This window comes from Halyomorpha halys, unplaced genomic scaffold, assembly GCF_000696795.3.
Source record: "Halyomorpha halys isolate HHAL.00 unplaced genomic scaffold, Hhal_1.1 Scaffold900.1, whole genome shotgun sequence".
NCBI lineage: Eukaryota > Metazoa > Arthropoda > Insecta > Hemiptera > Pentatomidae > Halyomorpha > Halyomorpha halys.
In genome coordinates this window covers 175,113-188,766 of record NW_027114997.1, presented here as the reverse complement: position 1 = coordinate 188,766, position 13,654 = coordinate 175,113, and the positions used below count along the sequence as shown (strand labels likewise).

Sequence of the window (13,654 nt, the reverse complement as noted above, 5' to 3'; positions counted from 1 at the left end):
TAGAAATACATAATACAAATATATAATATAAATACATAATATAAATATATAAATACAGATACATATATTACATTAATATATGAATACATTTCAATATAACACCGTGTACGGGGAACCCCTAGTCGGGCTTAGAAACCCCGAGCCTCGTACACGGCAATACTGTGTAAATGAACTTCATTACCACTTTTAATATTGTTTTTATTTGAAACAGATCGTTAACTTAAAAAAAAAAAAGTTGTACACAGAAAAATAATATAAAATAAACACAAGATTTTATTTTTGGAATACAAAATATTCATATTTCATTATTCTTTCGAGCATATAAGTATAATTAAATCGTTTTTTTTTTCAATCCGCTTTATTTTAAGTGTACTGTAAAAAAAAAATATTCTACTGAAAAACTCAATAAATAGCAATATTTAGTTTTTAGTAATCCTTTAACATACAATATTGTAATTAATACTATATTTCTGATTCATTAAAGTATTGTCTCGAATTTTCAGAAAACTCACTACACTACTTTAAAAAAAAAATAATAATAAAAGGAATTCGGGGGAGGAGGTTATGATTGTAGTTTCCTTTATTTCTCGATGAGAACACACAAAAAAACCTATTAATTGTCAATAAATCAATAAAAAAATATAAAAATTTATAATAAAGATCATCTTAAAATTTAAGTAAATCAAACTGCAAAGACCGAAAAGGATCTGCTTTGATTTAATTTGGTTTCGTACAACAATTCAGTGCAGTTTTTGGATGATTTGCACCTAGAAACATTTTTGTTAAAGCTGTTTACTCTCTTAAGACTAGTAGGGATTCAGTCTTATTTTATTTTATTTTTTAATATAAACAAGATGTGAAAAAATAGAAGAGGAAAAATAGAACAAAAGAGGCAGAAATGAAATAAACAACAAATAGATTTTTCATGTAAGGAGTGTCTTAGAATATGAAAAATTATATTATTTTAAATTCCATTTTTAAAAAGTGGAATGAAAAAAAAAAGTTTTTAATATTATTAAAATTATTAATTACATTATATTGACTGACGAGAGTTTAGTGCAGCATCAGAAAATTGAGTAAATAAATTCATTTTTATACCCGATGAATACTAATTTTCTTTTAAAATGAGTTATAACGACTTAACACGCTCCTGAGAACTTCCTCAATTCCCGCTTTTTCCCTCCGTGCAGGAAATTGCTCCGTGATTTTCACAATGTGGTTCTCAATTACTGCTTATATTTTCAATTAATCAATGCATTTTTTGAAACGCAACGGGCTATTTAAAATAAATAATAATTTCCAAATCAAGTGACTGTAGGAAGGTATTAACATCACTAACTCATGGGCATCGGACAGATAAATTGAGGCTTAATGTACAGTCAACTAAGGCCATACTACCCAATCCTTACCACAACCAGCTGATTCAATTCCATACTTCTGTTAAAAACGGTTTGTTTAATTTTAAAGCCTTCTAGGCAATAATAAAATCTCTTTATTTTATATATTTTTACTTTTCCTTGCGTTTCGGCAACACTCTGATATTTCAAACATATGTTATTCTTTTTCAACCCCTTAGAACAAAAAAAAAAGACTTCTTATAATTTGCCGACCACATTTTTTGAAACACATTGTTCCATAAAAAATGTATAATTAAATCAGAAAATTACTTTACAATGAGAACAAAGAATACATAAACATTCCGAGTATTGCTATGCTGTTGTCTATGGGATGTCAGGATAATTACTATCAGTAATTACTGATAGTAATTATCTAGAATTATTTATATTAATTGAAATTAGTTGGATCCTACAGAACTATTATAATTTGATTGCTTTTCCAGGGACATAGCGCGTTTACCAGTTATCAATTAAATATCTTTATTATAGTAGTTTATATTTAGTATTATATAAGCCTCAAAACTACACAAATGAACAAATTTTTTTAAATTTTAATATGCCCATTAATAATATAATATAATATTATATATATCTTTTTTTTTTTCATGATCTTTACATTCTATACATACACCTTTACAAAAAATATGGAAGCTGTAGATAGTAATGCATGCCGTGGTATGTGGTGATGTACAATCAGTTGTGGTTGGGGGTCATTTCTTCTTTATCATGGTCCTCTCGAAGTGCTCTTCTTCACTCTCCAGCTAGTGAATTTCTCCTTCTTTCACGTTTCCCTTCATGCATATAGTTTAAAACCTGTCTTTTTCCCACTGGGGTATCGAATGGTGTTACCTTTTGTCCCTTCTTTCTCATTGGCTTCTCGTAGCTCCACCCCTCGAAGCACTATAATAAAGAAAATGTTGGTAATAAACCATAATTGACTTTTCTTGCGAGCTTGCCTGCCGACCCCTTTTTCGAGCTGATATGTGATCTAATTTTATTAAGCCTTTCGATATCAAACCTCTTAAAAAGTAAATCTTTTTTAAGATGAACCACTGTTTCTCAGGGTCTAAGATCACTTAGATGTTAGGCAAAAATCCATTTGATAATAATTATATTTCAATGTTCAATATATAGCCATAGGTTGCGTGACTTCTTTAAGATACAACTTTCCAGTATATTCCCCTAAGAAGAGCTTGCTTATATATCTCTGTTTAGCTTGTATTTATATTTTTCAAATAAAATTGATGAAAAAAAATCAAAATATCGAGTTCCATTTTTTAATACAACAATAAAACTGAAATAAAATTAAAGTAAATAATAAATATAAACGAACCTGCTTCTGGTTGATGAGCCAGGTGACGTCGGGGGTGGGCCGAGCTGGGCCCGAAGTGCAGTTGACCTGGAGAGCCTCCCCGACGCGGTACTCAGGTTTGCCGAAGGAGATGTGAGGCCCCTCCAACTGGTGCTCTGTAACAAAGAGAGATCATTCACAACTTCAACTTAGTCCCACTAATGTTCTTTTAAGCGAACTGACATTTGCAAGTACTATATTATTTTAGCGACTATTATCTATAGTCAATAATGATATGACGATCGTCCTTTAAAATGTTATGTTATATTTGGAAGTTTTGTAACATAAGAGTTGTAGGGTGCAATGGGAGTTATAATAATTTTAATACAATAGACTTCCCACCAATTACAGGAGCTATCTGGGGTCAGAGCCTTAACACATGGAAAATAACTGACAGTGAACTACTTGCAGAGACTGGTCAATTAATATCTCACTAGCATGTAAGCAAAGAGGTTAAGATGAGAGGGAGGACATGTGGCTCCAAGCAATCCATCAGAACGCCTATGCACAACAATAAATGCCAGTATAGCAGACCAGAGACCACGTGGGATGCAAAAAACCTGATGGATAGACAAATATGTGAAAACTGAAAACCAGTAGCTCAAGACAGCCGGCGTAGAGAAGGCTATAGATCTGCAAGTAGTCAACCGAAGAGAAAAAAAAGACTTCCCTCCAATATAAGAGAGGATTAAATTATTTATTAGCTAATGGGAAATGTCGGTATTTGTTTACTAATTAACTTTGTATGACAGACTCCTAGAATATTACATTAAACACTACATATAAATAAGTCAAATCAATTTTAAATATGTTACCTAATGATCAAGTTTGATGATTATTGATATTACAATCAAATTCACAATATGATTATTAGCAATTTAGTCCTAGAACGTTAAGCATTTACATATAGGTAAAAAAACAAAAAAACAAATACATATATATTCTTTTTAAGATTATAAAACGTGGTGCTTGTATCCTTTTTATCTTCTTAACAAGGTACTAATTTTGAGGAGATGGACGGCCCAACCATCTGTGTTCCCTTGTATCGCTCTAGAGGTGACGATTACATTTATTTTTCAGCTCTAAGCTTTGAAGATCTCGGTGAAGATCATCCATAATTTCTGATTTACCGGGGTGCATTGATAATTACCCCAAGACCTTTATTTTGAAACCTTTGTATATCTCTGCTGAAGTCCTTCGAGCATCCCTAAAGTTGGACTTCATATGTCAAACAAGCCCCGTTGTGGACTCTTATAGAACTTTTTTCTTTCTATGAATGAATTTATCGAGGCCTATATCCCCATATCTCCATTCCGTAAAAACATCTAAATAACTTTTTTCGGGACGTCAGTCTATTCCTTTGTCCTGGTTATGGTCCTAGTAAACAAGTCAATTTTATAAAGTACTGCAGTTTAGCAGGAACTAATTTTTTTTTTTTTTTACTTTAATAAAAAAATAAAATCATAAGGTTTGTCCGAGTTGCAAAAAACGAATATTACAATTCTTTCTCTCTATAAAAATATTTCATCCCACATTGTTTGGTCAGTCGGCCAAAATTGTTTTAATACGGATATGGTTCATGGATTTAATATGGTTCAATGAAGTAATTGAATAAGAACAAAATATAGTAAATTGTAGTAAGCCATCTTGAATCTGCCATAAAGAAAAGAGGTGGTTCTAACACGTCTTCGGACAGGCTATACTCGATTCAGCCACGGTCATTTCATGAAAATTGAAGAACGATCTCACCGTCAGGCACATTCTCACTAATTGTATCACAGTTTCACCGGTTCTCTTCACATTTACTTGAGATATTGAAAAAAAAGATCTCACAACAATTTTAATCTACTATCCACAATTAATGTTTTTTAAATTATTAATATATATGATTATATAATTTTTAACTTATTGAATTTGTAAATTCATTGTATCTTCCATATTAGTATCTTGGAGGGAATAGTGTAATATACTCAGTATGAATCTATCTCACTTATAATAACATCACAGAACATGGAAACTGTCCCTCCTCCACGACAAGACACTCCAAGCCAATGTGGTCTTACAGTGCATTCCTAGCCATTGCAGGGTTCCGAGGAATGAAGAGGCAGATAGTCTTGCCATGCAAGGGACAAACTTCCAGTCCACCCAAGATCCTATGACTCGGTAAAAAGAATTATAAGGACCATACTTGAGAACGAAACAAAAACAACACACATCGAAAGGGTGGAAGGAGAAAAATATAAAAGTTTAATAATAAAAAACCCAATCCCAGCTGATCTCTCAAAAAGAGCCTGTCGACTGGTCATGACTATCTGCAGAATCGGGAAATGTATGGAAGGAAAAAATGGGATAGAAAGGGGAAATAGGATATCTGAAGAAAAGGGAAAATATTGACACACGACCTTCTCTGATTGAATTTAGAAACAAAAAATTGGCCAACGAGCATTTGAAAAATAAAATTTATATTTGGCAGCTTAACGTTGAATGGTCGAACAACCAACGGCTTCGGCATAAGAAGAACTGTTGTAACTTGGAATTATATAAAGATTTCACAATATATTTTTTAAAAACAAATAAAAATTATTAATTATATATAGAAATATGCATAATGTAGAGGGCATGTATTTTTCTTTTTTTCTTTCAAGTGTTCCTACAGGTTGGCCTTATGCTGATCAAACCGTATTATCAATAAATAACAAACACAAACCCCTAAGAGCCATCCCTAATGATGTTTCTTGCCTAACTTTTTTTTTTAAAGAAAACAGGTGATTTTTTCCTTTCTAGAAAAAGAAAAAGTAACGTTTTGTGTGAGAGTGAGGGGGCCTTCAGAAAGGAACTTTGTAGAGGAGAAGCCTCAGAACATCTTTTCAGGAGGAGGTTTAATGAAGCTGAGACAAAAGGATGCGAAGAATCCAACCTTCTTTGAGCGCAATCTGTTCCTTCCTGTCTCTGGGAAAGCATTAAGTATAGCGAGCCTTTCTTGATAAGTAAGTAACAGGAAAGTAAAATGGAAGATAGTATTAACAGGCTGAAGAAAGATAAAATCTACTTTAATATTCAACAATGAGTAGCAACCACAAATACGTTATAGATCTCAAACGACAAAGTACAAAGAAAGAATCAGATAATCATGGCTGGTTCAGAAAAAAATCCTTAAGTTACTTGATATTCATAATTATAAATTTAAAAATATTCAATTCTTATTACTAAACATTGTAAGCTACTTAAAAACAAGCTTGTCTGACAGTAAAGATTCTTATATAGATATTTTCAGCATGTCTCAATTTATAAGTTTTAATACGTTTAGGTACCTAAGAGTTGAAAAAAGGCTGTAAAAAAAAACAAGGATTTCCTTTTCTTTTTTTTTCACTGCAATACTCACATATGAACCTACCTCTTGAGAAAACCTGATCTCAAATTCATTTAGGTTTATCTTGTTCTATAGCTGTCCTGAAAATTTACCATAATATTATATTTTTGAGTATGAATTTTATTTTGATTTTTCACAATCCCTATTTATCAAGATGTTATCTAAATAAATGAGCATAGTGTTATTGCTGGTAAAATGAGTGATGTGGACTGCATTTAGGAATATTATATTCATATAATATTTAATATGAATTTCATTCAAATGTATATAGGGAGCATGCCCAAATAGGTCACAATGGTGTTAGTGCGTTAAGAAATTTAAAACTAGAGAAATTAGAAATTTTAACTAATGGCTGTAAAAAATAAAAATTATAATTTCAAATTTGGTAGTTTGGATTGATGGGTAGAACTGATAAAGGTGATGCATTATTATTAAGGTTTTACAAGCTTACTTCTCGTTCCTTATTTTCCTCCATCCTCTTGTCACCCTCTCTGCTACACTAAACCTACTAATACTAGATGTAAGTGTGAAAGCACTCATGATAAATTTCTTAATAATTATAATTTAAAAAAATACCTAATGCTCTTACTTGTAGTTGCTGGCTCACTCATAGATGGCAGCAGCTCCCTAATCTCTAAAATTGTTTTGATGAACTAAAATTTGGAATAAACTTTCTTCCCTAAGTACTAGTACATTCCTAATTGTGATCCTCGTTAAACTAATTTTACTAATTGCAGGGAGATAAAGGCGGTCAATCCGGTAAATAGTATAATATAAAAATAAAGGTATCCGAATAGTAAAAGAAAACTATTTTTTATGAATGAAATATGGCCCGGGTGCGGTCAAAAAAACTCAAATAGTAAATAATTATACTATTTTTTTTACCGCACCCGGACCATATTCCATTCATCTATACACACGGTCACTCACTAATCTTCCAGTATGTCACAAAACTATTTTTTGTTAATCCATGTTCGGTTGTTGGTAAAAGAACATCATTCTTATCAGCCCTAACGAAGCCCTGTAAAGTGGGGTGAAACGTTAACAATAAATAGTTCTCTTTTACTATTTAGATACCTTTATTGACCGCCATTTTGACTGTCTTCCTCCAATCTAATCCTCAATTTTACTAATCTTGTAAAAACGCGAAAACGTCAATATTTTTGTCAGTGCATTGAGAATGCGGTAGTCTTTTTTATTGTTTATAATTATATCCTAGTGATTATTATTTATCATATTTCGAATTTAATCTCATTTATACTAATAAAAGCGTTCAGCTTAAAAAATATTTAATTTTTATTGCGATGAAGTAAAGAATATTTAATACGTGGATTGCTATGCTGCATTGAATCTGAACAGCAGCCCCTAACCTACGAGTTACGAAGCCATTAATCGTTTCTCGCTGTTCGACAACGGAGCTCTTGTGGAACAATATGGCCCCAGCGAACTCTAACTCAATCCATATATCTAGTAAATCCTCTGCTACCGCCCTTGTGGGATCTCGTTCATCACTCTTTGTACACTTCCACTCAAAGACTAATCTCAACAAAGAGTTCCTTGTAAGTATTAATATTACCAGTACAAACAAGATGACTAAATAAATTGGCATTTAACGATTATATATCATGTGATTTATGTTTCCTTGTTCGTTTATTTATTTCGTTTAGCTTCCTAATGCAATCTAACAGAAATGAACTATTGTAGGATAATCTAGCGTGATAAAAATTAATGTAAATGAATCAACTGGTTTTTAGATCAGATTTCTTTGTGCTATTCTAAAGACAATTTTAATTAAAACTGTTTTTGTACACAACAAAAAGATAAATGTCACAAGAATTTCTTATTCGGTATAATAAAAATAAATTGGTACATTTTGTTTCTTAATCACTTACACACATTGTATCCCATTATTTTATACTTTATTTTTCCTTTGTTTTTCTATCTGAGTTTTTTTCTTTTATTAATTTTTTTTCTTTTTTTTATTAATATCTCTTCTCCCCCTATTATGTATATTACCATTTATTGTTCACCTAATTTAAATACTTTTTTACTATGTTTACTTTACAAATTATTTTCGTTATTGTGGCATAACAGCCATCCCCACTCCTCCCAATACAAACCGTTACTCTGTCTTTGACTGCCGTCAAAACTGTCTCATCATTTGATTAGTATTTTTTTTTTTCATCTCTTTATTTGTACTTTCTTTAATATTTCTTCTCTTATCTATCTGTTACTATTACCCTTTTCATTTACTATTTACAACCTTTAATTTTTCTTATTATATCGTACTTTTCATTTTATACCCCTGTTATTTTCCACTTATGTTTTTTTCTTTTTTCCTTTTTGTAACTATAGTGTTTGTATCTTTTTTAGCCCTGGCGAAGCCCTGCAACGTGGGGCGAAACGTTGGCTCAATAAAAATAGTATAATTATTTACTATTTGAGTTTTTTTTTTTGTTTTTTTTACCGCACCCGGACCATATTCCATTCTTTCAAATAAAAATAAATGTATTATTTAATAATTTAAATACTCGAGAGAAATTACTTTTCAAAAATTATTATAATATTATTATTATTATTATCTAAAATTATCTTTTACAAGACTGAAAAGACAGGAACTGCTCATCGATTCCGACTATTACGACATTCACTAGACAAACGGTCTAAACTTCCAATTCATTACAAAAGACTGATCTACATGACTATTATAAGGCCTATCTGAACACACGGAGTTGAGCTTTGGGGCTCCACTAAACCATCACATTCCTCCTGATTTCAATCCTTACAATCCAAGATCCTCAATGCTCCTTACTTAGTCACAAATCAAGTCATCCATCAGGACCTCAATATCCCATACGTTGCTGATTTGACCAGAAGCAGATACCAATCCTTCCATGATAAACATCCAAACCACATAAACCCACTTATTTCTAACCTGGCTTCTCCTTTATTACGTAATATTCATATTAGTCGTCTGAAAAGAAGATGGCCTCGAGATCTTCTCCCTAGAAATGAAATTGGAGTCCTATCAATGGGTAGATTCTCCACATGTCATTATAATGGTTGTTTATTTTTTTAGAGTGATAATTTTTTATTTATTAAATATAAATAAAATAATTAATTAAACCCACACTGTTAAAAATAAATATTCTCAAATTAAAAACAGTTCTACTCTGTATATACATGCATGTATAGAAAAATATACTATTATATTTATTATAATATATTATGTAATATAATCATTATATGATTTATACATTTTCCACATTTCAGCTACGTTTTGGCCTTTTCTGTTCGCCATCTAAAAATTTTTTTCCAACACCTTAATCGGATTATTAAAATTCTATTTTTCTAAAAAGCGAAGGTTCAAAATACAGGTGGTTAATGGGGAAAAATTAAGTTATTAATGTTTAATATTACGTTTTATAAAAATCTGTGAATGCAACAGTACTACCATGACAGCAAATGCCTTATACAATGTACAACATACAGGGGCTATGACAGTTGCTCCTATGATTACAAATGTCTCTTCAACCACTTTGTGGAAATGGGAGGAAAATAAGTGAATACTTAGCTATTCCTAATCAAGACATCAAAATCCACCTAAAAACAAAAAAAATGTGGGTAAAATAAACATAAATAAAGGTAAAAATAGTTGACGGTATGAAGTAGATTGTAGGAAGATATTCCTGGGCCCTGTTTCATAATAAAGTACACACTAATACTATTAGCCTTGTAGATTTATCTTAATTCAATTACACAGACTTCTACAATAACAAGTAACTTGTACTTTAGTATTTTTTAATTCCTGTAATATCACTAATAGTCCTCCCTACCATGAAAAAAATAAGCATTAGTATTATTGCCACACTAGTTTCTACACTTGTACTATCAACTAATACTATTAGCTTTCATTATGAAACAGGACCCAGGTGGTGGTCAATAAAGCTATGAAAATAATAAAATAAAACTATTTATAGCTAACCCATATTACACCTACCTCTTCACCATATTTATAACTATTTCTAACAAGTATTCTTCTACAATTTATTAGTCTAGATCGGTATTTAGAACTTTATCACACCTGATTTGATTTATTAGTAACTAGTTTCTAATAGTTAGAGCGAAACGTGGGTTAACAATAAATAGTTTTATTTTATTATTTCGATACCGTTATTGACCGTCATCCGGCCTATCTTCCTACTAATAGATAAATAAATAATGATAAAAAACATTTTGCAGTACTCCATTTATACATTGTACAAACTTTCTACTAAGTTTTAAAACAGTTGATTTGCCCCTGTGGTTAATTAGTAATGGCAAATGGAGTTGAAACATTAAATTAATATATCACTGAAAACTTTTAATTGATTCAAGGTTCATAGAACAAAGCCTTCAAAGTTATTTATTATCATTAATGATAAACCGAGAAGATTGGACAAATTAAAAAAAAAAAATGTTTTTTATAAAAGTTATAAAGATAAGCATTTTTAAGTAATTTGTTTTAAAAACCCGAGGTAAAAACCCAATTGTATTAATAATAAGAAAGAGTATTGTCTTATAACAATAATAAAACAAGATCTAATCCAAGCCGACCTGTTATCGAATAAAAATGATGACAAGTACTAAATTTAATTAACGGGATTTATCCATTTTTTCTTCCCAGCTTGTTTGAGGTAACTTTTTAAGAGTTACATCTTTCATACAAATAAATGATTAAGAAAATTCATAACCTCTACAACCTTTAACAAAGAACACATTAATCGCTTAGGAAGTCGTACATTTATAATTGGCATAGAGGGGTGGCTAATGATTAGGCACACATTTCAATTAAAAATTATTTTCGAGTAACTGACTCATTTTCAGTATTACTAGAATTCTTATGAGTATGTGGGATAGAACTGTGGAGTTCTAAAAAGGCAATCCTTCACAGCCGGACCCGTCTCGTCTCTTTCTGAAATTAACGTTTTTTTTTCTGATTAGAAGTCAATTATTTATTTTATTAAATATATAAATGTCATTGTTTTTGTTATTACAATTCGTCGTTAGTTTTCACAAATATTCAATATTTTGAGCGTTGTAAGTAGTTAGGGGTGTCATTTGCACAAGACTAACCTCCCCACGATCAATTATTGATATATGAACCATGAAAGGGACCCCGGGCCGATCTAATATTAATTTTTAAAAATACAATACTATACTAATGCTCAGAGTTGTATTTATAAAATTCCTAAGGAGGATCTTGCTAAACATCTCCTTAAAGTAGCAAAATTAATGCTCTAAATACAATTTTTATAATTATTAGGAATTGGTTAGGAACTAGCCATATTGCTTCGTTGGTAATATGCAGGTGGGATAGGGATAGATCATTCCCTTATTTGAAAATAGTCATTTAATTGAAAGGAATAAAATTGATTGATTTTTTTTTAAGAACTTTGAGTTTCTAAAATAATGGTCAACAACTAACTAATCAAGGATCAACAATTATGTTATGATCAAGAACAAAAAACATAATACAACATAAATGAAAACTTGATATAACTAAAACCAACAACATTAAAAGAATTCAGACGAAAGTATTACGTAAAATAGAGGACAAAACTATTCTATATAACAAAATATGTAATACATTATTGTATATAGAACAGTGTAGTTATTATACACTAATACTCAGGGCTGTATTTAAGAAAGTTATTGAGGAAGACTTTAGTAAAAATTTTATTTAAGTGCATACTATAAGCATTTCTCAGCAAAATTAATGGTTTAATATTATTAGGAATCTATATATAGTTCTAGAGATATATTTTTTTCAAAAATCCAACATTTTATAAGAAATTAACATTTTGTGAGTTTATTTCATCAAATATCATAAAAACTACTTCTCCTACAAAGATAAACATTATCAACTATTTTATAGTAAATTTAACTGGCTTTAATTTGGGTGCCAACAGACATCTTTATGTCGAATGGTTTCTGAAATAAAGTTTCCCATAAAATAAAACTTCATTTTATTTCATTCACATGAAATAAAATCTCACATAATTCCAGATACAGATTTCTCAAAATAAATTAACTAACTATTGATATTTCAGTACATGTTTATGAAATGTTTTTTAAAGGGCTATGTTTCGGGAACTATTGGACGTAAATAGCTCAATTATGGCTAATATTTCAGCAAACATGTTCTTCTTTAAATTATTTTCTTAGATTTTCTATGGTTGTTAGTTTTTAAGATATAGAGCTCCGATTAAAAATTAAGGTTTTGAAACAGTCGCCATTTTTTAATTCCCCCTACCTATACTTGGCAGACTCGTCAGTTTTGACTAGTAATTATACATAGTTTTTATTAATATAATTAAAAATTGGGGTGAGATAACTGCCTTTTTTTCTTCCCGGCTTTTGTACTATACAGAGCTCCGGAAGCAATGATCAAAGTATATGGTGAGTTATGTTGTATTTCTGGGATGAGACTAAAATGAAAACCTATTTTTTTATTGCAGATTTGAAATTTCATTTTGTTATTAATAAATAAGTATGTTTTTAATAAAAATAGGACTAAACCAAATTTGTTTGGTAAACTGCAATGTAATCCCAAACATATTATATAATAAAAAATTTATTTCTTTAATAACCTTATTTTTCCTTTACTTTTAAAGTTGTAAATATTATTATTTTATTTTGTTTAACATTTTTTAAAATTTATTATAATATTTTTTGTTAGACTTAATTTTAGAATTACATTTAACGATCTTTTTACAGGAAAGAAGTACTCTAACACGAGCTGGGGATAGGTTGCTTTCATATCCTTCAATGGATTTACTCTAATCAGCACTTAACTGGGTAAACGCACTTTCAAAATGTACTTTGATAAAATGTACTTAACATGAAAAGTTTGATAGTTTTTGTTGATCTACATAAACTTCTGAGTGGAAATCTTTTTACCCCTAAAAATTATAAGAAAGTTGTCTTCCTTACTTATTTTTTATTCAAATGGTATTCTTAAGATATTTTTGATTTTTAATCGTACGCTAGATCATTGAATCATGTCCTACTTAATACTAGTTTCATTTGAGCAGTATGTTCATATATTTCGAAGATTAAATTTATCGGTTAAGCGAGTGTTTATAAAGGTTTGACATTTTTCAAATTTTTTGGTTTTTAAAATTTTTATGATAGCTGTTTTATACAATAAGATTCTAAATTAAAATTTAAAGTGTCCGAAAAAGGGGTAAGGGGTGGTTAGAGATTTTTTTTTTAAAGCATTACATGATTAATCCTTTTTTTTATTGATTTTTTAATATATTCCTCTCGTATCCAATCTTTACAATCCAAAATCCTTCGTAAAATCCTCAATGCTCCTTATTTTGTTACTAATAAAACCATCCATAAAGAGCTAAATGTTCCTTATGTAACCGATCTAGCCCGAACCCGATATCATTCCTTCCATAATAAACTCCCTAACCACCCAAACCCACTAGTTTCTAACTTTGCTACCTCTTCCATTCCTGGCAATCCTCCTAGGCGCCTGAAAAGAAG

The 13,654-nt window shown here is 30.3% G+C and overlaps 1 protein-coding gene across 2 annotated transcripts in view; it reads right to left on the bottom strand.

The window, feature by feature from the left end:
• The window catches only part of LOC136796920 (uncharacterized), a gene marked incomplete at its 5' end in the record, with an annotated part of 84,727 nt that overhangs the window by 38,049 nt on the left and 33,024 nt on the right, over positions 1 to 13,654 (bottom strand). For both annotated transcript variants that reach the window (XM_067052081.1, XM_067052083.1), the window contains 1 exon segment: positions 2,731 to 2,864. In XM_067052081.1, coding sequence (XP_066908182.1) covers positions 2,731 to 2,864 — 134 coding nt within the window.